The 25,489-nt window shown below is 45.3% G+C and overlaps 2 protein-coding genes across 5 annotated transcripts in view; one reads left to right on the forward strand and one right to left on the reverse strand.

Moving 5' to 3' along the window:
* rnf123 (ring finger protein 123) overlaps nucleotides 1–25,489 on the forward strand; it is a 145,525-nt gene that overhangs the window by 59,829 nt on the left and 60,207 nt on the right. For all 4 annotated transcript variants that reach the window (XM_028575990.1, XM_028575988.1, XM_028575989.1 and 1 more), the window contains 5 exons: nucleotides 4,876–5,015; nucleotides 5,582–5,638; nucleotides 10,263–10,394; nucleotides 10,491–10,566; nucleotides 10,764–10,848. In XM_028575990.1, coding sequence (XP_028431791.1) covers nucleotides 4,876–5,015; nucleotides 5,582–5,638; nucleotides 10,263–10,394; nucleotides 10,491–10,566; nucleotides 10,764–10,848 — 490 coding nt within the window. The remainder of the gene's footprint in view (nucleotides 1–4,875; nucleotides 5,016–5,581; nucleotides 5,639–10,262; nucleotides 10,395–10,490; nucleotides 10,567–10,763; nucleotides 10,849–25,489) is intronic.
* On the reverse strand, nucleotides 21,562–23,855 carry amigo3 (adhesion molecule with Ig-like domain 3). The gene has a single exon (XM_028575994.1). It carries the CDS (start codon nucleotides 23,501–23,503, stop codon nucleotides 21,869–21,871), a length of 1,635 nt encoding a protein of 544 aa, XP_028431795.1. The 5' UTR covers nucleotides 23,504–23,855; the 3' UTR covers nucleotides 21,562–21,868.

Raw genomic sequence — 25,489 nt, forward strand, 5'->3', positions numbered from 1 at the left:
TCCACGCACCCACGGGTCTCTGTATCTCCACCACCCACGGCGTAGGGTCTCTATCTCCACGCACTCCACGGCGAGGGGTCTGTATCTCCACGTCTCCACGGCGAGGGTCTCCCACGGCGTGTAGGGTCTGTATCTCCACTGGCCACGGCGTAGGGGTCTCTATCTCCACGTACCCACGGCGTAGGGTCAGTATCTCCACGCACTCCACGGGCGAGGGTCTGTATCTCCACGCACTCACCCACGGGCGAGGGGTCTGTATCTCCACCCACGACTAGCGTAGGGTCTGTATCTCCACGCACCCACCCACGGTCTCTATCTCCACATACCCACGGGCGTAGGGTCTGTATCTCCTTGTACCCATGGCGTATGGTCTGTATCTCCACGTACCCACGGCCTGGGGTCTCTATCTCCATGTACCCACGGCGTAGGGTCTCTATCTCCACGTACCCACGGCGTAAGGTCTCTATCTCCACGTACCCACGGCGTAGGGTCTGTATCTCCACGTACCCACGGCGTAGGGTCAGTATCTCCATGTACCCACGGCGTAAGGTCTCTATCTCCACGCACCCACGGGCGTTTTCAGTCTATCTCCACGTACCCACGGCGTAGGGTCTCTATCTCCATGTACCCACGGCGTAGGGTCTCTATCTCCACGTGTGGGCGTGGGGTCTCTATCTCCACTTACCCACGGGTGAGGTCTGTATCTCCACGCACCCACGGCGTGGGGTCTCTATCTCCACTTACCCACTGTGGCGTAGGGTCTGTATCTCCACGCACCCACGGTATGGTCTGTGTGTGTCCACGCTGTATCTCCACGTACCCACGGCGTGGGTCTGTATCTCCACGCACCCATCTCCGTGACCCACTTACCCACGCGTATGGTCTGTATCTCCTGTGTCTCCCGCGTACCCACGGGGTCTGTATCTCCACGCACCCACGCGTAGGGTCTCTATCTCCACCCACGGCGTACCCACCACGGGCGTGGGGTCTGTATCTCCACGTACCCACGGCGTAGGGTCTCTATCTCCACGTACCCACGGCGTAGGGTCTCTATCTCCACGTACCCATGGCGTAGGGTCTCTATCTCCACGCCCACCTGTACTCCCACGTGAGGGTCTCTATCTCCACTTACCCACGGCGTAGGGTCTCTGTCTCCACTTACCCAGGGTCTGTCTCCACGCACCCACAGGGTCTGTATCTCTATCTCCAGGGTCTGTATCCCACGTACCCACGGCGTAGGGTCTGTATCTCCACGTACCCACGGCGTATGGTCTGTATCTCCACGTACCCACGGCGTAGGGTCTCTATCTCCACGCACCCGGCGGCCACGTACCCACGGGCGTAGGGTCTGTATCTCCACGCACCCACGGGGTCTGTATTCCCATGGTCTGTATCTCCACGTACCCACGGCGTATGGTCTGTATCTCCACGTACCCACGGCGTAGGGTCTCTATCTCCACTTACCCACGGCGTAGGGTCTGTATCTCCACGGCGTAGGGTCTCTATCTCCACTTACCCACGGCGTAGGGTCTGTATCTATCTCCACGCACTGTATCCCACGCACCACGGGCGTAGGGTCTCTATCTCCACGCACCCCACGGGCGTAGGGTCTGTATCTCCACTTACCCACGGCGTAGGGTCTGTATCTCCACGTACCCACGGCGTAGGGTCTCTATCTCCACTTACCCACGGCGTAGGGTCTGTATCTCCACGTACCCACGGCGTAGGGTCTCTATCTCCACGTACCCACGGCGTAGGGTCTCTATCTCCACTTACCCACGGCGTAGGGTCTGTATCTCCACGTACCCACGGCGTAGGGTCTCTATCTCCACTTACCCACGGCGTAGGGTCTGTATCTCCACCCACGGCCCATCTCCACTTACCCATGGTCTGTATCTCCACGTACCCACGGCGTAGGGTCTCTATCTCCACTTACCCACGGCGTAGGGTCTGTATCTCCACGTACCCACGGCGTAGGGTCAGTATCTCCACGTACCCACGACGTAGGGTCTCTATCTCCACGTACCCATGGCGTAGGGTCTCTATCTCCACGTACCCACGGCGTAGGGTCTCTATCTCCACGTACCCACGGCGTAGGGTAAGTATCTCCACGTAGGGTCAGTACCTACGTGCTTACCCACGGAGTCGCTTTAACTCAGAAGCATACATTGGCCTTAACACACACAAGTGAAATGCTTCTTTGTTTGAAAGCATTTCAGTATGTAAGCATGAAACGATTAGTTGTTTTGTAAGTTTTTCAGTTGTGTATGTGAATGACTTTGGTTTCATATGTGTCTGTGAGAGGGAAGATTATGTACAAGCACAGTTATTCTGAATCATGTTCTAACGACCCCTCAGACTTCTCTGTGTCTACATCCCTTCTGTCAGTGTTTTGATTTTGAGTTTATGTTCCCGGTTCACGTCCGATTCTTGTTTCCTTTCATGGATTTCCATAAATAAATCGAGGCCATGACTACCTCTCTCCTCCGGGTTTATTTTTACTACATCTCCGGTTGATTTACAGCTTCAATTAACTGTGTGTGTGTGTGTGTGTGTGTGTGTGTGTGTGTGTGTGTGTGTGTGTGTGTGTGTGTGTGTGTGTGTGTGTGTGTGTGTGTGTGTGTGTGTGTGTGTGTGTGTGTGTGTGTGTGTGTGTGTGTGTGTGTGTGTGTGTGTGTGTGTCTCTTTGTGTGTGTGTGTGTGTGTGTGTGTGTCTGTGTGTGTGTGTGTGTGTGTGTGTGTGTGTCTGTGTGTCTCTGTGTGTGTGTGTGTGTGTGTGTGTGTGTGTGTGTGTGTTTGAAGAGACGAACACCATCATTTTATTTTAGGAAGCAGCAGAGAGTCTTTGTTGTTTTCTGACCATCATTTTAAAAAGTAAAACCACAGCAGCTGTGTGTTTTCTTCATTTATCTTTTATCTGCATGTTTTCTTTATTTATCTGCATGTTTTCTTTATATATCTGCATGTTTTCTTTATTTATCTGCATGTTTTCTTTATTTATCTGCATGCTTTCTTTTTTTATTTGCATGTTTTCTTTATTTATCTGCATGTTTTCTTTATTTATCTGCATGTTTTCTTTATTTGCATGTTTTCTTTATATATCTGCATGTTTTCTTTATTTATCTGCATGTTTTCTTTATACATCTGCATGCCTTTCAGGAGATCTGTCCATTGCTAGTTTCCAAAGTAAGTTTTCTTTTTCCATTGCTCCCATTTCTGTTCGGTTGTTCCCAAAGTTTCTGTCTGCCTCCCCCCCCTCCTGTATATTAGGGGTTAACTAGTCTCTCATGTCCAACTCTATCTCCACAGCGCTGTGGAATAAGGTTTGGCTACGAAGCGAGTATCATCCAATACCATGTTCTGTATTACTAGTTCTAATGTCATAAAGCTCCAGCTGGCAGATAGATATTAAGATGTGTAGTGGTGAGTGTGACCTCTGTGTGTGTATCTGCAGGAAAAATGAAGGGGGAGGCAGAGAGGAAAACACAGGGATTATTAGACATTATTAGACTTGATGAACACTCATCTCCCACCGGAGAGCTTTCAACTCAAAACAAAAGGGACAAAAACGCAGATTTTTTTTACATTGAAGTCGAAAAAGCGACGTCGAAAAAATTGACAAAAATGTTGAAAACGGCAGCAAAAGACTAGTAAAAAGAGGCAAAAAGTGACAAATGTGTCAGTGTTTCCCTCTGAAACGTGGACGGGGTAGAAGTATAAAGACAGTAAGATGTGTAGTTGTGAGTGTGACCTCTGTGTGTGTGTCTGCAGGATAATAAAGTGTTTCAGATCAGATCCTTGTGGGAGGCAGAGAGGAGAAAACACAGGGATTATTAGAGTTGATGAACACTCATCTCCCAACGGAGAGTCTCCCGTCTGTCTTCCTCTTCTCCTTCTCTCTGTCCTTCTCTTTGTGTCCGTCTCTCTGCTCCCGTTAATCCTCTCAACTCTCCTTTCACCCTTTATTTCATATTAATAACAGGGAATATTTTAAAGGTCACCTCAAACCAGAAAATGATGTTTTTGTCAAAGGAGTCTGGTGGCTTTGAAGAGCGCAGAGATAACCGCTTCAGTTCCCCATGGTAAAGACCTGTCAGACAGCAAGGGAAAAGGATGGAAATAAAAGCTTCAAAAGTTGTTAAGGCGACAAAAAAATGAATAAAGTGACTGACAGCAGGCTTACACTTAAACTGATATAGATGCTTTTAGGTGTCTAAATTAAATCTGTTTAGTTCTTCCCCCGTCCACAGCAACACATCGCTCTCTGTAAACACACCAGACTCCTTTGACAAAAACGGCCATTTTACCTCTCAGATAGTCCGGATCAATGGAAGTACATTTCCACGGTAACTGCCTGATATCCACCATCTGTTGATTTCAGGAAACAACAAACTTGTAGCTAGCAAGCTACACCTCCTGTCCTCTGATTGGTCTGTTTGTTCACCTGTCTCCTGTCCTCTGATTGGTCTGTTTGTTCACCTGTCTCCTGTCCTCTGATTGGTCAGTTTGTTCACCTCTCTCCCTGTCCTCTGTCAGAGCCGTGTCCGTGACTTTTTTACACTTGTTTTAAAATTAGTTTTGAAACTTATTAAAAAAAGTTGCCGATTGTTCTTTGACAAGTTTTTTTAAAAACGTTTTTTTATGACGTTTTTTCATGCTTTTATGACACTTTTTTGGATGCTTTTTATATTTTCAACACAATGCTTTTTTTACGTTTTCGACAGATTTAATTTCTGTCCTTGTTGTTAATACAGTTGTGATGGACTGTATTTGTTGACCTGTCTCCTGTCCTCTGATTGGTGCAGTTGTTGACCTGTCTCCTGTCCTCTGATTGGTGCAGTTGTTGACCTGTCTCCTGTCCTCTGATTGGTGCAGAGCCGTGTCCGTCCCTGCTGCTGCAGAGACACATGGCGGAACTGCTGAGTGTGGATAAAGACATGGCTGCCTCGTTCCTCAACAGTGTCCTGAACCAACTGAACTGGGCTTTCTCCGAGTTCATCGGCATGATCCAGGAGGTCAGGGACATCAATCATCTTTATTATGTTATGTACTTAGTATGTTAAACATAAGAAGAGAACATATTAACAGGTTACAGCATCCTGCGTTATGTTCTCATATGTTTATTATGTTCACATGTTTAAATCTACTATATACTGGAGTTTAAAATAACAGTTGCAGAACTCACCTCAGCGCCCTTTTTTAAATGCTTTAATGGCGCTTTTTAGCACATTTTAAAATGATCTTTTGACCCCCCCCTTTTTTTTTAAGATTATTTTTTGGGGGCATTTTAGGCCTTTAATTCCAGAGGACAAATGAAGACATGAAAGGGGAGAGAGAAGGGGAATGACATGCAGCAAAGGGCCGCAGGTCGGAGTCAAACCTGCGGCCGCTGCGTCGAGGAGTAAACTTCTATCTATGTGCGCCTGCTCTACCAACTGAGCCAACCTGGCCACACTTTTGACCCTTTTTTAAAACACTTTGACATTTTTTTGGTACTTTTTTTGACACTTGTTTCTTATGTTCTCATATATGTACTGTACGTATTATTAAATCGTAAATCTTTCCTCTCCTCCTGTCTCAGATCCAGCAGGCTGCAGAGCGTCCAGAGAGGAACTTTGTGGACACTCGTCAGCTGAAGGTGATCACACAAACTTTATTAAAGGTCCCATGGCATGAAAATATCACTTTGAGTTTTTTTAACATTAATTACATTACATTACATGTCATTTAGTTGACGCTTTTATCCAAAGCGACTTACCATTAACTGCTTTCAACTGTGAAGGTTCAAACTCTAGACAACAAGTAGTAAGTGCAAGTACGTTAGCTTTAAATAAGCAAAGCTACAAAGAGACATATTATTATTATTATTATTTTTTTTTTATTATCCGAGGTTTAGTCGGAAGAGATGTGTTTTTAGCCTTCGTCGGAAGATGTGTAGGCTTTCGGCCATCCTGATGTCAGGACAGTGAACAGTTGGGATTTCGTTGAGTGATTAGTTCTCCCTCGCTGTGAGGGGGCAGCAAGCAGTTTGGCTGATGCAGAGCGAAGTGAGCGGGTTGGGGTATATGGTTTGACCATGTCCTGGATGTAAGCTGGTGCTGATCCGCTCGTGGCCCTGTATGTAAGTACTAGTGTACTGTATGTAAGTACTAGTGTACTGTATGTAAGTACTAGTGTCTTGAAGCGGATGCGGGCAGCCACTGGTAACCAGTGAAGAGAGCGGAGGAGCGGTGTAGTGTGAGAGAACTTGGGGAGGTTGAAGACAAGTCGAGCTGCTGCGTTCTGAATGAGCTGCAGGGGTCGGATGGCACATGCAGGCAGGCCAATCAGGAGGGAGTTGCAGTAGTCTAGACGTGAGATGACTAGAGCCTGAACCAGAACCTGAGCCTCCTTCTGTGTTAGAAGGGGACGTATCCTTCTGATGTTATGCAGCATGTATCTGCACGATTGGGTAGTTGCAGCGATGTTAGCAGTGAAGGAGAGTTGGTCGTCAAGTGTCACACCCAGGTTTCTAGCAGTCTGGGTGGGGACTTCCACAGAGTTGTTGATTGTTATAGTCAGGTCCTGGGTAGGAGAGCCCTTCCCTGGAAGGAAAAGGAGCTCAGTCTTGTCAAGGTTGAGTTTCAGATGGTTAGTGGACATCCAAGATGAGATGTCAGTCAGACAGGCCGAGATACGTGCCGCTACTTGAGTTTCAGACTCAGGAAAGGAGAGAATTAGTTGGGTGTCATCTGCGTAGCTGTGATGAGAAAAGCAGTGCGACTGAATGACAGACCCGAGAGAGTTGGTGTACAGAGAAAAGAGGAGGGGACCCAGGACTGATCCCTGAGGAACCCCAGTTTTGAGTGGGCAAGGATCTGAGCTAGATCCTCTCCAAGTTACCCGGTAGGTTCGGTCTGCCAGGTAAGATGTGAGCAATGAGAGCGCAGAGCCTGAAACACCCAGATCCTGGAGTGTCAAAATGAGGATCTGGTGGTTGACTGTGTCAAAGGCAGAAGAAAGGTCCAGAAGGATGATGATGAAAGAGAGAGAGGTTGTTTTAACGATGTGAAGCTGCTCAGTGACCGCAAGGAGGGCGGTTTCTCTTGAGTGACCAGCCTTGAAGCCAGACTGGTGGGGATCGAGAAGGTTGTTCTGGTGGAGATAGGTAGAGAGTTGATTATGAATGGCACGCTCAAGAGTCTTAGATAGAAATGGAAGAAGGGAGACGGGTCTATAGTTATTTACATCAGAGGAGTCGAGTGTAGGTTTTTTGAGTAGTGGGGTCACTCTTGCCTCCTTGAGGGCATCGGGGAAACAGCCAGTTGACAAGGAGATGTTAATGAGATGAGTGAGGAAAGGAAGGAGGTCAGGAGCAATGGACTGGAGAAGGTGAGAAGGGATAGGATCCAGGGGGCAGGTGGTTGGACGGGCAGAGGTAATAATATGTTAGGTTAATATGCGGTCCCCCAGTGGCTAGAAATGGTGATAGGTGTAAACCGAGTCCTGGGTATCCTGCTCTGCCTTTGAGAAAATGAAAGCTCAGATGGACCAATCTGGTGAGGCCATAAGGAGAAAGGTTACCTCCCCTTTCTCTGCTTTGCCCGCCCAGAGAATTTGGCCCACCCATGAGAGAGAGAGAGAAAGACATCATGGCTTTCAAACAAGCAAAGTGGCAGTTGGTCAAGTCCACACCCCCACCCTCCGCCTTGCCCCCCCTCTCTCCTCCTCAATAGCATTTATAGCTACAGACATAGAAATTGCACATCCTAAGGAAAGCTCATTGTGGGACTGGCCCTAGTGGCTGTAATTCTGCACCAAGGCACTGGGAAAGAGACTTCAGATCCAGTATTAGGGGACCACTAAGGTCTATATAAAAGAGACTTCAGATCCAGTATTAGGGGACCACTAAGGTCTATATAAAAGAGACTTCAGATCCAGTATTAGGGGACCACTAAGGTCTATATAAAAGAGACTTATAGATACAGTATTAGGGGACCACTAAGGTCTATATTAAAGAGACTTCAGATACAGTATTAGGGGACCACTAAGGTCTATATAAAAGAGACTTATAGATACAGTATTCGGGGACCACTAAGGCCTATATAAAAGAGACTTCAGATACAGTATTAGGGGACCACTAAGGTCTATATAAAAGAGACTTATAGATACAGTATTCGGGGACCACTAAGGTCTATATAAAAGAGACTTCAGATACAGTATTAGGGGACCACTAAGGTCTATATAAAAGAGACTTCAGATACAGTATTAGGGGACCACTAAGGTCTATATAAAAGAGACTTCAGATACAGTATTAGGGGACCACTAAGGTCTATATAAAAGAGACTTCAGATACAGTATTAGGGGACCACTAAGGTCTATATAAAAGAGACTTCAGATATAGTATTAGGGGACCACTAAGGTCTATATAAAAGAGACTTCAGATACAGTATTAGAGGACCACTAAGGTCTATATAAAAGAGACTTCAGATACAGTATTAGGGGACCACTAAGGTCTATATAAAAGAGACTTCAGATACAGTATTAGTGGACCACTAAGGTCTATATAAAAGAGACTTCAGATACAGTATTAGGGGACCACTAAGGTCTATATAAAAGAGACTTCAGATACAGTATTAGTGGACCACTAAGGTCTATATAAAAGAGACTTCAGATACAGTATTAGGGGACCACTAAGGTCTATATAAAAGAGACTTCAGATACAGTATTAGGGGACCACTAAGGTCTATATAAAAGAGACTTCAGATACAGTATTAGGGGACCACTAAGGTCTATATAAAAGAGACTTCAGATACAGTATTAGAGGACCACTAAGGTCTATATAAAAGAGACTTCAGATACAGTATTAGGGGACCACTAAGGTCTATATAAAAGAGACTTCAGATACAGTATTAGGGGACCACTAAGGTCTATATAAAAGAGACTTCAGATACAGTATTAGGGGACCACTAAGGTCTATATAAAAGAGACTTCAGATACAGTATTAGGGGACCACTAAGGTCTATATAAAAGAGACTTCAGATACAGTATTAGGGGACCACTAAGGTCTATATAAAAGAGACTTCAGATACAGTATTAGGGGACCACTAAGGTCTATATAAAAGAGACTTCAGATACAGTATTAGAGGACCACTAAGGTCTATATAAAAGAGACTTCAGATACAGTATTAGGGGACCACTAAGGTCTTTATAAAAGAGACTTCAGATACAGTATTAGGGGACCACTAAGGTCTATATAAAAGAGACTTCAGATACAGTATTAGGGGACCACTAAGGTCTATATAAAAGAGACTTCAGATACAGTATTAGGGGACCACTAAGGTCTATATAAAAGAGACTTCAGATACAGTATTAGGGGACCACTAAGGTCTATATAAAAGAGACTTCAGATACAGTATTAGAGGACCACTAAGGTCTATATAAAAGAGACTTCAGATACAGTATTAGGGGACCACTAAGGTCTATATAAAAGAGACTTCAGATACAGTATTAGAGGACCACTAAGGTCTATATAAAAGAGACTTCAGATACAGTATTAGGGGACCACTAAGGTCTATATAAAAGAGACTTCAGATACAGTATTAGAGGACCACTAAGGTCTATATAAAAGAGACTTCAGATACAGTATTAGAGGACCACTAAGGTCTTTATAAAAGAGACTTCAGATACAGTATTAGGGACCACTAAGGTCTATATAAAAGAGACTTCAGATACAGTATTAGGGGACCACTAAGGTCTATATAAAAAAGAGACTTCAGATACAGTATTAGGGGACCACTAAGGTCTATATAAAAGAGACTTCAGATACAGTATTAGGGACCACTAAGGTCTATATAAAAGAGACTTCAGATACAGTATTAGGGGACCACTAAGGTCTATATAAAAGAGACTTCAGATACAGTATTAGAGGACCACTAAGGTCTATATAAAAGAGACTTCAGATACAGTATTAGGGGACCACTAAGGTCTATATAAAAGAGACTTCAGATACAGTATTAGAGGACCACTAAGGTCTATATAAAAGAGACTTCAGATACAGTATTAGGGTACCACTAAGGTCTATATAAAAGAGACTTCAGATACAGTATTAGAGGACCACTAAGGTCTATATAAAAGCATCCAAAGAGCACCATGTCATGGGACCTTTAATAACCCTGCTTTATTGGTGCTTTTTTTTACACTCTAAAACATAGAGATATAATATCTATAAATTAAATTTTATATATACGTGTGTGTGTGTGTGTGTGTGTGTGTTTGTCCAGGTGTGCGCGACATGCTTCGACCTGTCCGTCAGTCTGCTGAGAGTTCTGGAGATGACGGTGACTCTGGTTCCTGAGATCTTCCTGGACTGGACCCGTCCGTCTGCAGAGCTGCTGCTCCGACGCCTCGCTCAGGTAAATCAGAGACGGGACGTCCTGGGCAGCGGAGACGTTTCTCTGCTGAAGCTAAGCTAACGGCTAACAGCTGTGTGTGTGTGTGTTCCTCTGCAGCTGTTGAACCAGGTGTTGAACAGAGTGACGGCAGAGAAGAACCTGTTTGATCGAGTCGTCAACCTGAGACTGCCAGGTACACACACGCACGCACACAGACACACACACACACACAAGACACACACACGCATGCACGCGCACACATGCACGCACGCACACCCAAAGTGTGTTTTTAGACACTCAATTTCGACTGTTTCAAAACTGACTTTCTAGATGAAAACCATGTTTTGAATATGAGGGTATAGACAGAGGTGTGATGTGAATGTGTTTCAGGTCTGGAGAGTGTGGACCACTACCCAATCCTGGTGGCTGTTACCGGCATCCTGGTTCGGATCCTGGTGGACGGAGACAGACAGGGGTAAGACACGCTTTATTACCCATAATTCACCTGATCCGCGTTGTTTTTGTTTGGCAGGGAATGGAAGTCTGTGGGCAGTAGATGTCTTATCGGTCCGTTTGTTTCTCTGCTGAAGATTCAGATAAAGATATAAACTCATCCTAACGGTCATACATTTCTGAATAACAACTCAGAGGCTTCTGAAGCAGTTTATCTTGCGTGTGTGTGTGTGTGTGTGTGTGTGTGTGTGTGTGTGTGTGTGTGTGTGTGTGTGTGTGTGTGTGTGTGTGTGTGTGTGTGTGTGTGTGTGTGTGTGTGTGTGTGTGTGTGTGTGTGTGGCTAGTTATCTTGTGTAAAGGCCATTGGCAAAAGAGAGCGAGGCAGTATTGGTGAAAACAGAGAGAGGAGTGCTTGTTTTGATGCAGTGGATGTCCCCTCTGATCCAATCAGCGGCTGCTGACTCTCTGATAAAGACTGAAACACGCCTGCAGCTCCTGTAAAGATCCCCCCCCGTTTAGTATTCCAGCGTGTTCTCCGGACGCTGCTGCAGGAAAGTGATTGATTCCCCCCCGCTGGACGCTGCGTGCTGTAACTTCTTCTTATCTTTCTGCCTTTTCCGGGATGGTTAGCGTCACTCAGTGAGCCGCAGATTAACGAGTTATTATGTGTGTGTATATATATATATTATTAAACATTATGAAGATTAATGAGTGTGAGGAACCCGCTGGTTCCAGTCAGCTGGCTCTGATGTTATGACACATTTAGAGAAAACACACAGTGGAAATACATCTTCTGGTTTCAGAGAAATGGATTGCGCCGTCTACCTACAAATGATTAATATTTTTCATATTGCACAAGCTGTAATAGTGCTTATGTGTCAGCTGACAGCGACATATTAAGTTATAATAAGACAACAACAACGCCACTAAAACATCGCTATGATGATGCAGATGCACGTGTCTAAAACAGCTGTTAAAAATGTCTCCTCGTTGGTCCACTGATATCTGTCTTTGTTGACACTGCCGTGTCTGCAGAGAGATTACCTAAAACTTCTTCTTCTTCGTTTTATGGCCGGTTACAACCATAAAATGACCTAAAACGTAATCGCAATTCATTATTTATTTGGCAAATAATTGTGTGTGTGTGTGTGTGTGTGTGTGTGTGTGTGTGTGTGTGTGTGTGTGCGCATGCGTACAATGATGTCACACACTGCTCTGGATCTATATTGTTGCTGCACTTTACTGACCCCAACTAAATATGTTTTATCAGTGTTTAACGATTCAGAGAAACTCCGATGAGATCGGACGTACAAACTTTGTGTCGACGTTCATGAAATTCAGTCGATTTTTACTGTTTCCATGAGACATTTAGCATTAAAACGTGTGGATGGAAACATGGCTTCTCAGAGAGAAAAGAGAAGAAATATCAAAACTCTGACTATTTAATTATGCATCATGCAGACGAATCTCATGACCTTCAGGTTGCTTCACTTTAAAAAGAGAGTGGTAGAGTACAAATTTACATATGTGGGCTGTAAAGTCCTGAAGAGGTCTCCGATTGGTTCAGAAAGACACAGAGACGTCCAGCTGAACTGATGAAGAGACAGAAATCTACAGAGTGAAGAGTTTAAGGGCCCTATTTTAATGATCTACGCGCCTGGTGTGAAGCGCCTGGAGCAGGTGTGTTTAGGGCGTGTCCAAATCCACTGTTGCTAGTTTGACGGCCGAAAAAAGGGTCTGTGTGCCGGGTGCATGGTTCTAAAGGGTTGTTCTTAGTGTCTTCATTAATCAGAGGTGTGTTTTGGGCATAACATGCAATCAACCAATCAGAGATCATCTCCCATTCCCTTTAAAAGCCAGGCACGTTTGGACCTTGGAGCATTGCTATTATGATGGAGGATTTGCACCGTAATATTTGTATTTGTAATCTTCTGCATGTGTGTGTGCTGCTGTGCGTCCCTGTGTGTGTAACAAGCATAGTGTGCACGAGCCTAGGAGCATTTTACTAATGTTCTGTTAAAAATAACAATGAAATGCTGAGTTATTGACCAGGTTTTTGTTGGTCAATGGTGCGATCACTTCCCGCTGCCACAAGATAGGAATACTCCCAGAATGCACCTGAACACAGCTTCACAACTGCGTCAGTCTGAAACTAGCAAAGACACTTGGGTCAGGCTTTGTGCTGCGCTGCGCCGGGTGCAAGTTAGGACCCTTTGTACTTCTGTCCTAATGTCTGACTTCCAGGCTTTTTGTAGCTGAATATATCATTTGTTGCGTCTAAATATGAACGTGGAAAACGTTATTGAGAGTGAGATGCTTGATACAGTTACATTTCTAGTGATGAATGGTGAAAAACACTTTTTATTTCTCTGAATCACGGCTTTGTCCTAGACGCTAGGGCCCTGTGTGTGTGTGTGTGTGTGTGTGTGTGTGTGTGTGTGTGTGTGTTTGTGTGTTTGTGTGTTAGTTAGTTTTAATGCTCACATTGATTTTACATTAATTTCACTAAGACGCTTCCCACACTCACACACACTCACATGGCATTTTAAAAACAAGTTTTTTTTTATGCTGATTCTGAATCCAGGCAGAGCAGCGTTGATCCTGTGATTGTGGACTAGTTTTTCTTCTTTGTGTGTTTGTGTGTGACAGCGGCTGATGAATTGAGCGGAGACGCTGGCCTCCGGCTGTGTGTCGGACTGATTCTTTACTTTAACAGGTTTCAACCACTCATGGGTGTTGAAGTGTTTGCGTGTAATAAATCAGAGAGGCGATGTTCCAGAAAACAGAAAGCTGACCTACTTTCTGCTGCACACGGCACACACAAACTAAAGACCCCAAAATGAAGCAAAATGACTCTGCCGTTTGGTAACGTCAGACCTTCTGTGAGAATAATCAGGGCAACAACACATTGATTCAGTCTTTCACCGTTTTAGTCCCACTAAGCCAGGCCCGGCGCCACGGCCAAATGACTAAGGAGGCAGGTACAAATTGTGAGAGGGCGATGATCTTTTTTCATAACGTAGGCTAAAAATAACAAAGTTACCGAGACTTTACCTGCTGCTGCAACAGGGTCAGCACTCCCATAGATGGCATCTCTTGAAGCACTTAACTTGTCCATTTTGTGTCTCTTTTTTAAAAATAATAAGTACGACTTGACAAAGTAATGATTTAAAAGTTAGTTATGAGCTGTGTGTGTGTGTGTGTGTGTGTGTGTGTGTGTGTGTGTGTGTGTGTGTGTGTGTGTGTGTGTGTGTGTGTGTGTGTGTGTGTGTGTGTGTGTGTGTGTGTGTGTGTGTGTGTGTGTGTGTGTGTGTGTGTGTGAGAGAGCGCGTGCGTTTTAGACGTTTTTGGCGTCTTTTAAAATCCAGGTTCTTGCTGAACAATCCTATATGTAATATAAATGTAAAGTTAAGATTGAATAGAATACATCTGTGAGAATAATCAGGGCAACAAAAACATTCATTCCATCTTTGGCAAGTTAGTTTAGTTTCTCTTTTTTATTTTTTTCATAGTTTTTATTCTCCTCTTCGTCTCGCTGTCTCTATGATTTATTCTCCTGCTGATCCCCCCCTCACTCCCCCCCCCCCTCCCTCCACAGGGTAGTTGTTTCTTACTCAACATTTTTGATGTTTTTTTTGTCATCATTTTTGTCGCTTTTCTAATCTAATCTTTTATTTCACTATGATTTCTGTGATTAAATTCTCCCTGTAGCTTCCTCCCTCCCTCCCTCTCTCCCTCCCTCTCTCCCTCCTCTCTCTCTCTCTCTGCTCCCCCCCCCCGCGAAATCAATGGTGCTAATTATCGTTCATTACCTCGGGCTGAGAGAGTCACGCTCAGATTAGATTCAAACCGAAGCTAATTAGCTTAGCATCTCTGCAGCATGAGAGGCCTCGGCTCTGGGGATGGTGCATGCTGGGAGTTTTTATTGCTGTGTGTTGATCAGCTGCTGGGGGGAAGAAAAGCTTTCTGGGATGTTTTCTGTGGTCAGGGCCACTCAGCGTCGATGACAGCAGACGTGACAAAGTATTTAATTTAAGATATTCAACATAAATAATTCTGTTTACACATCGGACACACACACACAGACACACACAGACAGACACGCATACACACACACACAGACACGCACGCACGCACACACGCAAACAGACACGCAAACACAGACACAAGACATGCATGCACGCACACATACACATGCACGCAAGCACACACAGACACACACACTCAAGACCCGAACACACAAGACACACAGACACAGACAAACACACACACACACACACACACACACACACACACACTGCTGTGTCCACAGTGTGTGTGTGTCATGTGTATATGTCATCTTTAGCTCCTCCATCTCTTCCTTTTCCTGTCCTCTCAGTGCAGAACAGGAACATGAATATCTATATGAATATATATGTCCTAAAACGTCCCGAGTTCAGTTCAAACAGAGGGTGTCTGCTCTCGGCTTCCTCCAGTAAATCCATAGTTTCATAAGACAATGAAATATCTTTTGTATAGCAAACTGAGACTGAACATTTGGCCTTTAAGGTTTTTAATTTAATTTAGAATTCAGCTGCAGCTATGATTTAGGTGCCACGCCAATCCTGAAAACTGCGGCGAGAAAACGACAACCTTTCTGTGTGTGTATAGCTCCAGGTGTGTTGTGCAGGGTACCCATCTTCTTCTGTCTCAACACATCAATAACACTGACACACACACTTCCCATCATCCTCTCTGCTTCCGTCTGTCTCTCACACCGAGGCAGAGAGCTGCATGTGTTTAACTTGATTCTCTCCCTCCCAGCATGCACTGGGGCAGCCAGCGATGGTTTGCTGTCACGTTTATGGAGTGAGCCCAGAAAAGCTCTTACACTGCAGCGAGGATCAGATGTCCCGCAGCTCCCTCCCACTAATAACTCTAATAACTTCAATAATAATAATAACACTAGAGCACACTCCAAACTCCAAGACATCACCGAGGCATCACGGCTTTCAAGTGTTTTAATACCAACAACTCCTTCACAGTGATGTGGGGGTGTGTCTCTGTGTGTGTGTCTGTGTTTGCGTGTGTGTCTCTGTGTGTGTGTCTGTGTTTGTGTGTGTTTGTGTGTGTGTCTCTGTGTGTGTGTCTGTGTTTGTGTGTGTTTGTGTGTGTTTGTGTGTGTGTCTCTGTGTGCGTGTCTGTGTTTGTGTGTGTTTGTGTGTGTGTCTCTGTGTGCGTGTGTCTGTGTGTGTGTGTGTGTGTGTTTGTGTGTGTGTCTCTGTGTGTGTGTCTGTGTGTGTGTGTGTGTGTGTGTGTGTTGTGTTTGTGTGTGTGTCTCTGTGTGCGTGTGTGTCTTTCTGTGTGTGTGTGTGCATGTGTCTCTCTGTGTGTATGCATGTGTGTCTCTCTCTGTGTGTGTGTCTTTCTGTGTGTGTGTGTGTGTGTGTGTCTCTGTGTGCGTGTGTGTCTCTTTGTGTGTGTGTGTGTGTCTCTCTCTGTGTGCGTGTGTCTCTCTGTGTGTATGCGTGTGTGTATCTGTCTCTGTGTTTGTGTGTGTGCGTATGTGTCTCTCTGTGTGTGTGCGTGTGTGTGTGTGTACGTGTGTGTCTGTGTGTGGGTGGGTGTCTCTGTGTGTGTGTGTGTGTGTGTGTGTGTGTGTGTGTGTGTGTGTCTCTGTGTGCGTATGTGTCTCTCTATGTGTATGCGTGTGTGTGTCTCTCTGTGTGTGTGTGTGTGTGTGTGTGTGTGTCTGTTTGTTGCTGCTGAAGCAGATTTCCTGTCTTCCCGGTCATCTGTTACCGTGGAAACACCGGAGCAGCATTTGATGGAGGGTGGGAGACGACTTCTGAAGACGGAGAAAAGACAGGAAGAACAGAAGGAGGTGAAAGATGGGAGGGTTGACAGTTCAGGGCTCAAGCAGAGAGTAGAGGTGTGATGGATAGATCTGAGAGAGAAAGGATGGAGGAGAAATGGTAAGGAAAAACAACAACAAGGAAAAGAAGAGAGGAGGAGAAGGGGAGGAAACAAGGACGTAGAAGGAAACAGAATGAGACGCTGAGTTAACATTTATACAACATCCTTTTGTCGCTTTTTCCTACATTTTTTGGCAGTTTTCATACCGTTTTTTTCCCGTTGTTTGTTGCTTAGTCAGAGAGGAAGACACAGAGAGAGGGGTAGAGGGGGAGAGACAGACAGAGGGAGAGAGAGAAAGTAGCGAAGAGATGTGATTGTGTTTTCTTCTTGTCATGAATAAATGATGCAAGAGGTTTCAGTAGAGAGGAGGCATGAGAGAGGGATTCCTTCTTAATGGATCTTATCAAAAATCTCTCTCTTCTTCTTTATCTTCCTCTTCTCTCTGTCACACTTTCAAACTTTCCAACATCAATGACTGCACACAGCTTCTTTTGCAGCGTGCACAAACATAACTTTAACTGCTAATATTCCTCACCGTCTGAAAAGACCTAAAGACACAGATGATCCTGTTCCTGCGTTCCAATCCAAATTCAAGTTTCACATCGTCACAAACCGGTCCGTCGATGGAACTCTGTCTCCTATCCTACTGTATGTGGTTTTATAGTTTCCCTTTTACAAAACCTACGTCATTCCTGAATATGGGGCTATTTGGATATTTGTTCGTTGGGTAGGGATTTGATTTTCAATTTTGGGATTCTTTTTCCTTCTAAACTGTAATATCAGAATCCTCCAAACATATGTGCTGGCTGAAATTCACTGTGTTTTTAGTCCGGATTAAGCAGCTAAATGTCTGCTAACTGGTCAAATGTTGTCTATGTATCCGTTGTCTTTATGATCTTCAAATAGTTTAAACCCAAATTTGACCCGAGGACTACTTCAGATTCATTTTTTTGACCATGTGTGAAACTATAAGTGTGTGTGTGTGTGTGTGTGTGTGTGTGTGTGTGTGTGTGTGTGTGTGTGTGTGTGTGTGTGTGTGTGTGTGTGTGTGTGTGTGTGTGTGTGTGTGTGTGTGTGTGTGTGTGTGTGTGTGTGTGTGTGTGTGTGTGTGTGTGTGTGTGCTGTATTTGGTTTTCTGTAAATCTGAGCTGCTGAATGAGAGCTGCGGTGCTTCTTCTCTCTCCGAGGGGTTTCAGGTGTAATTCTCCAGAGTCGTGGCCGCTGTGAGTAGAGTGTCTCGCTAATGTGTGAAAACACCTGCAGGATGTGACTTCACCTTGATCTCTCCCCCGTGTGGGCTGCGAGGCTTCAGAATAACGGCCGTTAGAGTCTAAACTCACTTAACGGGATCTGCATAATGATCGGATATTTCTGGCTGCAGGGGATCGTTTGATATCCTGCTGATCTGAATCAAAGCAGGAAGGCCACAGGAAACTAACAGGGGATAAGTGATCCCTCGGTGTGTGTGTGTGTGTGTGTGTCTCTGTCTCTCTGTGTGTATTTGTGTGTCTTTCTGTGTGTATGTCTAGTGATGGAGGCAGCGGTAGAGCAATCACTTTAGTGTACTCTATATTTAGATTATTTTCAGCGCTTTACTTTGCTGTCAGACAGCCCTTTACGACGGGGAACTGAAGCCGTTATCTCTGCTTCAAAGCCACCAGACTCCTTTGACAAAAACAGTCATTTTACATTTTACAGGAAGAATAACTGAGTGTCTGAATTTTGACGTCTTTTGCTTCTGTTGTTTGTTGGTTGGAAAGAAACTGAATCATGTTTAATAACTTCCTGCCGTTGTTATAATTCAGTGAAGTTGTTGTGAGGCTGAATGTGCAACGATGGTGTCAGTGACATTAAAAAGGCAGGCAGGCAGGCAGACGTTCACCTGGACAGTCCAGAGGTTTATTAACACACAGGTACAGACAGAGGCAGTGAGGAAAGGGAGATGCAGTGAACACAGTGAAGACATTTTAAAAACAGAAACATGATTGTCCCGTTGGTCCTGCTGTAGATTCACCACACAGGCGAACCCGGCTCTCTAACCTCGGTTCATTTTGTGTCACACAGAGGGAATAAAGAAGAGAATTAAAGGGTAACTTTTTCAACCTGGAGTCTTCTTTCCCATGTTTTTAGTGTCTAAGTGACTGATGGAAACAACAATCTGTGAAACTGGTCCAGTATTATACAAGAACAAAGCTGTAATGTAACCCTGTAATGTAATGAACTAATGTTCAGCATCAGTTAGTGTCCACTAAAAGTTGTTTTTTCCGCTGACCGATGTCTGACAACATTATGGGATGGATCCCTACAAAGATAGACCTTTTAGTTAAAGAGTAAGATCCTTTTAGTTTAACATGAAACAGCCCCAAAATCACCATCACTGAACTCCACCAGACTCCATGTAAATAATCAGGACTTTTATCATCGTAAAACACACTTCATTCAAAGTGGACAGAAACTAAATCAAACTACCAAAAGCCGTCTTGGTTCATCTTTCCACTGTTCCAACAATCACCACTCTGGTTTGGTTGAAATAAACCCTTAATTCACCCATTTACATGTGGAAATATGCTGGCTCTATACACGCTAAAAGTCCTGATTATTTACATAAATAAGAGTCTGGTGGGTTTTGCGAACTGCTTCTGGTTAAACAAAGGACTTTAAAAGGTCTATCTCGGTACGGGTCTTTTCCATAATGTTCCAAACTTCTCCAACTTCTGCAACATGAATAATGCCAACTGAAGTTTCAAAGGTTTAATTTATTTATTTCCCTTTTTGTTTTCCTGAACTTGTGCTCTGAATGATGATGACAGTAATCAGGTTCCAGGGGGAGACAGAAAGGAAGGGAGTTAAAACCTTTTTCCTTTTAAATCTGCTCCTATTTTTACTTGCTAAAAGCTCTTCTTGTTTTTGTCTCTAGCTACTCTAAAACATTTCACATTGTGACAGAGCTACACTGTTACTCTGGTCTGGCTTAATTCAACTGACTGAAAGAAACAACAAAAGGAAAACGCTAAAAAGCTCTACTAAAAAAGATCTTTTCTCTTTATCTCTGTACGAGACAAGAAGGCATCTGCAGCAAATGTTTTTTAAAGGTACAAGCCGTGCTTAAAGGGACAGTAACAGTCCATGCTCGTCGTGGACGCAGGAAGACATCCTCCGACATCTTTTGTTTTTACTTTGTCTCAAACATCCTCGCTCAGACTTTGAGGCAGTTTTTGCAGCTCATTTTTCCTTTCTATTTTTGGTCTGTTTTGTCTGTTCTTTCTCTAAATCCGTCTTTCTTCTCCGTCAGTCTGTGTGAGCCCGTCCCGTCACAGTGCGTTGGGTCATGGCTGTAGGGCTCGACGGGCGAGACCCAGGCAAACTGCAATGTCTGTACATTTGGTTAAAATTGCACTTTACTTGCAAAGTAAAAGATACATTTCGGAAGTCAGTATTGGATCACTGGTTTGCTCAGGTTGGGTGCTGGGGGGCAGTGGGTGGTGGTCTTGTGCTGGGAAGGGTTGGGTATCAAAACCAGGTGCCAATGTGGCGCTGGCTCCTAAATAACCATTATCTATTGGACTAAATGATGGTTGTTCATACATTGTTCATATTACATACCCATATTTATTCTGCTCTAAGGTAACTGCTAATACACTGCACATATTTATGTTTAATTTATATTACTCTAAACCACCTTCTGTAAACCAACTGTATACTACTGTCTACACTGCACTATATTTCTTGTCCTGCCTATGCACCACCTGTCTATACTATGTATATCGCCTTGCACTTTTCTGCTCTTTTTGCACTGCATTTCGTTGTCCTCTGCACAATGACAAAGTTGAATCTAATCTAATCTTGTGGCTAGACAGGATACAGCTACGGTGTCTTGCGGCGACAATAGTCAATTTAGACCCCAAAATGACTAGTTAAGATTAGAAAAAAACATTGTGGTTCGGATTAAACCATTCCCGTGGAACGAACATGCTTCTCCTGGGTGAAAGTATTGACAGTATTATATTAGATTTTGCAAGATTTTGCGTAACTTCCGACTGTAGCTGTATCCCTTCTAGCTACAACCTTAAATGAATAAGGACCCACAGGAGCATTTCATAAGTTAGCGCCCCTAACAGTGGTAGGATATACGTCCTCATATCTAAACCAGATAAGGTTATGGTCAGGGTTTTAAACACGTGGTTAACGTTGAGAAATGGTCCCAGTTTGGTTAGGTTTAGTTAAGTTGATAAAAAGATGGAGGTTTGGGTTCAAATCAGACATGACTTCACTTCCTGAAGGTTACCACGTGATGCAGAACGTGATGTAGCTCCGTTTGTTCACTAAAAAAAACCTTGTTTTTCTTTTCAAACGGGACATGAACCCCAGTCTCCTGGGTGAAAGTTTCTGTTTTTGTTTGACCCATCCACCCCCCCAACATCCCTCCTTACCAGGACATTTGGTGCCCTTATACTTCCTCATCTTACTTCCTGCTTTGCTCCCATCAGAACTACTACGGCCACTAGAGGGCAGCGCCACTAGAAACCTAAATATACTGTAGGTCAGAATTGCTGCTTGAACAAACGACTGGATAGTGTTATGTCGGTGACTCAAGCAGTTGTAAAGTTCTCTTTCTGCAATCTAGTGTTTCTTTTCTTAACAGAAACTGACTGTTGAAATAAGTTCTTTTTGTTACATTTTAAATATATAATTTAAAGGTGCAGTAGGTAGTCTCCTCTGGCACCACCTACAGCCTGTAGTGTGATTTGCAAAAATCCACAGCTCCCTGTTTAAGAGACCATTTTGGGCTTTAGCAGAAAGGGGGGAGTGACTGAGAAGTTGTCGATGTTAAAATGTTTTGGCTAGGTCCTAGATTTTCACAATCCTACCTACAGCACTTTTAAGTTAGACCATATGGCCTTATTATTAAACAAGTGTGCTTTTCTTTTGTTAAAGTATCGGTTCAGGCACCGTTTTAATTGACGCTTTGTTTAGTCACCAGCACCATCTTAAAAGTCTCGTTTTAGCAGCGGTAATCGGAAAAAACCCAAATGATACCCAACCCTGGTGCTGGGGGCAGTGGGAGGTGTTGAGGAGGAAACGCAGGATCAGAGGAGGGAGGAAGTGAGTGAGAGGTGATGATAGTGCCAGTCTGTGTCTCTCTGTTGCTATGGCAGCATGATGGGAGTGTCTGAGAACATGGACATGATGCAGTCCGTCTCCCCCGCCCTCGGCGGCGGCTGCGACTGGCTGTGAAGCTTTGCGTGCTGCTCTGCTTCTAACAGTAACCCTGGACCCAAATGTCCGCCCGGTCCCACCCTGATTTTACCATTCTGCTGCTCTTTGATTGGCTCCAGAAACACCACATGCTTGTTGGTACTGACCTTGCGGCCGGGACCTTCAGTGGTCGCCGGCGGAGTCGGGGTGAGGATAGAGGATTGGGCACTCCCGGCCCCGGCCTCATTCCCCTGGCTCGCTGTAGCGGTGGCCGGGGCTTTGCGGCAGGGCGGGCAGCGACACGGTGTCAGGTAGAGGTACATGAGCACGAGCACCAGGCTCACCACGCAGCCTAGCAGGGTGGTGAACCCGGTGTTGAATGGCTCGTGATGTTCGGCGTCTTGGTGCAGCAGCACGGTCACGTTGACCTCTCGTGTCTCATTGCGTCGATGCTCCCGATCCAACGACATGCACCAGTAGATCCCAGCATCCTCTGCACGGGCCGCCGCGATCTCCAAGCTGCCGTTGGCGTACATCTTCAAGGAGCCGTTGTTTCCCGGTGGCGCCACGTACTCCTGATTCGGCGACACCCAGAGAAACGTCACGTGTTCTCCGGCGAGAGTAGTGAGGCAGTGCAGCAGCAGTCGCCTCCCAACCTTCACCGAAACGCTGCTCTCTTGCGTCTTCAGCCCCTGACTTGTCCCGGTCAAGTTGCATTTGTCAAAGTAGCGTCTGTGTTGGAAGAAGCGCACCGTCCCTCTCTGTATCCCGTAAACCAGACAGGTGTACTCTTGTTGGAAGTCTCTCACAGAGGCAAAGCCTTGCTGTTCCCAGTGCCGGAAGAGCCCGTACATGGCGCACTCGCACAACAGCGAGTTGTTGTGAAGGTAGAGTCCTCGCTGAACGGATAGGGGTAAGTTTGATATGTCCTCGAGGGGCAGTTTGGGCAGGCGGTTGGAGGACAGGTCGAGCATGGACAGGTGAGGGTGGCTGTGCTCCTGGAAGGAAAAGAAAGGGAAGTCGGTGAGGCGGTTGTGACTGAGGTAGGCCTTTCGGAGGCTGCCCAGTCCCGCCAGAGCTCTGCTCTCCACATGGACTATTCGGTTGTTGAACAGCAACAGTTCCTCCAATCCTGGCATATCGAGGAAATAATGCTGCTCCAGAACACGAAGCTGATTGGACGACAGGTCCAGGTGTCGCAGCAGAGTCCCAGAGGTGTTTCGAAACGCCCCCGGGTGAATCGTAGTCAGCTGGTTGTGCGCTATACGCAGTGTCTCCAATCGAGAGAGTCCCTGAAAGCTGCCGGCATCCAGCTGCCCGATGCGGTTGTGGCTGAGATCCAGAGTGACGACGGAGATGGGCATCTCCGCGGGGATGTGATTGAGACCGGCGGCCGTGCAGCTGAGGATGTCTGAGGCACAGAGGCAGCCGCCTGCCTGCGAGGAGCCCGAAGACAGACAGATGGTGGCCTGGACCGAGCGCAGCTGGAAACAAACTAACAGCACAACAACAGACCAGCGTGACGGAGACGCTGCTGTAACGGGGAGAGACACCACACCCGGCACAAACCCAACGACATGCAACATGGTGCCAGCTTATAGCTCTGTTTATACACCCAGCTTATATCTCTGTTACTCTCTGCTCTTTACACAAGTTTTACATCCTTCATACTTCCTATTGATTAATGTGTCGATTAGTTCCTCGATTGATTGATTAGTTGTTTGGTCTATAAAGTGTGGATTATTGTTTCCCAATGCCAAAGCTGTGAATGAGAAAGGATAACAGAGAGGTAAAGAGGTCAGGCTATCAGGAGGAATAATAACTCGACACAAAATGAGACCGCAGGGAGGAGGAAAAGAGTCATCAACAGTCAGATTTGTCTTAATAATCTGCTCTTATTTAGGGCTGCAACTACCGATTATTTTCACAGTGGATCAGTGTTTCCCAAAGCCCAAGAAGACGTCCTCAAATGTCTTGTTCTGTCCACAACTCAAAGATATTGAGTTTAGTCTCACAGAGGAGAGAAGAAACTAGAAAATATTCACATTTAACGAGCTGCAATCAGAGAATTAAGTCATTGTTTTGCATCAAAAAATGACTCCAACCAATTAATCAATCACCAAATAGTTGGCAGTTATTTTAATTATTAACCTTTGCAGCTCTACTGCGAGAGTCCTCTCATCCTGACAAACATGACACGCTGTACACTTTATTTTTATCACTTAGTCTCGTCTGCTGATGTTCCTTCTGCAGGCGGATAGATCTGTGTAAATGATTTAAATATCTCTGATCCTTTTCAAGACACAGCTAAGACAGAAGCCTCATTTGCATTTCAGCTACGGGGCACAACAACAACATCACTGTGACGCACGCTCGCTGGGTCTCGTTTACGCCTCCAGCTCGCGCTCCAGCATGCTCGTTTGTTTTGTGAAACCCGGTTAATGTTAAACGAGGTGATCGCTTCTGCATCCACCTGCCAGCCAGGCAGCCATCTGGTCAGGGCAAACAAGAAAGAAAAGGCACAGTTTGTAAAGTCCAGGTGTGCCGCTCTCCACAAACAAAGTCCTTCTGCTCTGTGATTTGTGTTCACCAGATGGAAGAAGAAAATCCAACTGTTTTCTGCCAAGAATTTAAAAGATAATTTAGACGTATGATAGTCAAAGTTTAGCCGCTTTAACACTCATCCATGTGTTCTGAAAAGAGGAAAAAAGAGAAGGTGCAGGTGTTGAAATATATTCTTCCTGTGTCTTGGGTTTTATTCCATCCAGAGGAAACAATGTGCGGAGCATTCAGCGTGACTTCCTGGCACCTTTTTTTTAGAAATCCATTTATCCCATATCTGCTCTTTTGTACCTCCAACACACAGTCCTCTCCGGATGCTTTTATCTCTGTGTCGCTGGCCTTTTGCGTCCTCGTTCCAGCCTCATGTGGACGTGAAACTTGTTTTCCAGAGACGTAAACGGGCTTGACTCGGTCCCGTGATGCAGGAGCTTCGTCTCAGTTGTAGCATCTCTTTGTTGTCATGCCGAGTCGGGGTTTCTGGGAATCACAGCCCCAGCTGTCTGCCGCCCACACGCCGCCCCGAGTTGCTGATCAAATTTTCTGCATCCTGTCCACTTCACTTCTCTAGTCCGTGCTCGCAGGCAGCAGCAAACACTCACACGCTGCTGCTCTGCCGCCCGCTCTCTTTCTCCTGCGGCGGATTTTCTTCCTTCAGCGGTGGGAGGATGAGAGAGATCTGTGAAGCTCTGCTTCTTTCTGGTCTCTCCTCCGAGCCTCAGATTGAAGTTATTCCTCTCCTGATGTGTTTATATATACCTAGATATATATCTGTGTTTGTGTGAGTTAATGTGTCCAGATGTGAGTGCAGTTTCCCGTCTCTTTACCACTCGTCTCTCAGCTCAGTGTGAGCTGTGTCTGCCTCCTCTGGTGCTTTCCAGCTCCTCCTCCACTCGCATTTAATCCTCCTCTCCTCTCTCTCTCTCTCTCTCTCTCTCTTCCTTTCTCTCGCTCTCTCTTGGTCTCTTCCTTTCTCTCGCTCTCTCTTGGTCTCTCTTCCTTTCTCTCGCTCT

This window comes from Perca flavescens, chromosome 4 (assembly GCF_004354835.1).
Source record: "Perca flavescens isolate YP-PL-M2 chromosome 4, PFLA_1.0, whole genome shotgun sequence".
In the NCBI taxonomy this organism is placed as follows: domain Eukaryota; kingdom Metazoa; phylum Chordata; class Actinopteri; order Perciformes; family Percidae; genus Perca; species Perca flavescens.

Bases quoted from the DNA above. Each gene is read 5' to 3' on its own strand.
- amigo3 (XM_028575994.1), bottom strand. From the start codon at position 23,503: ATGTTGCATGTCGTTGGGTTTGTGCCGGGTGTGGTGTCTCTCCCCGTT.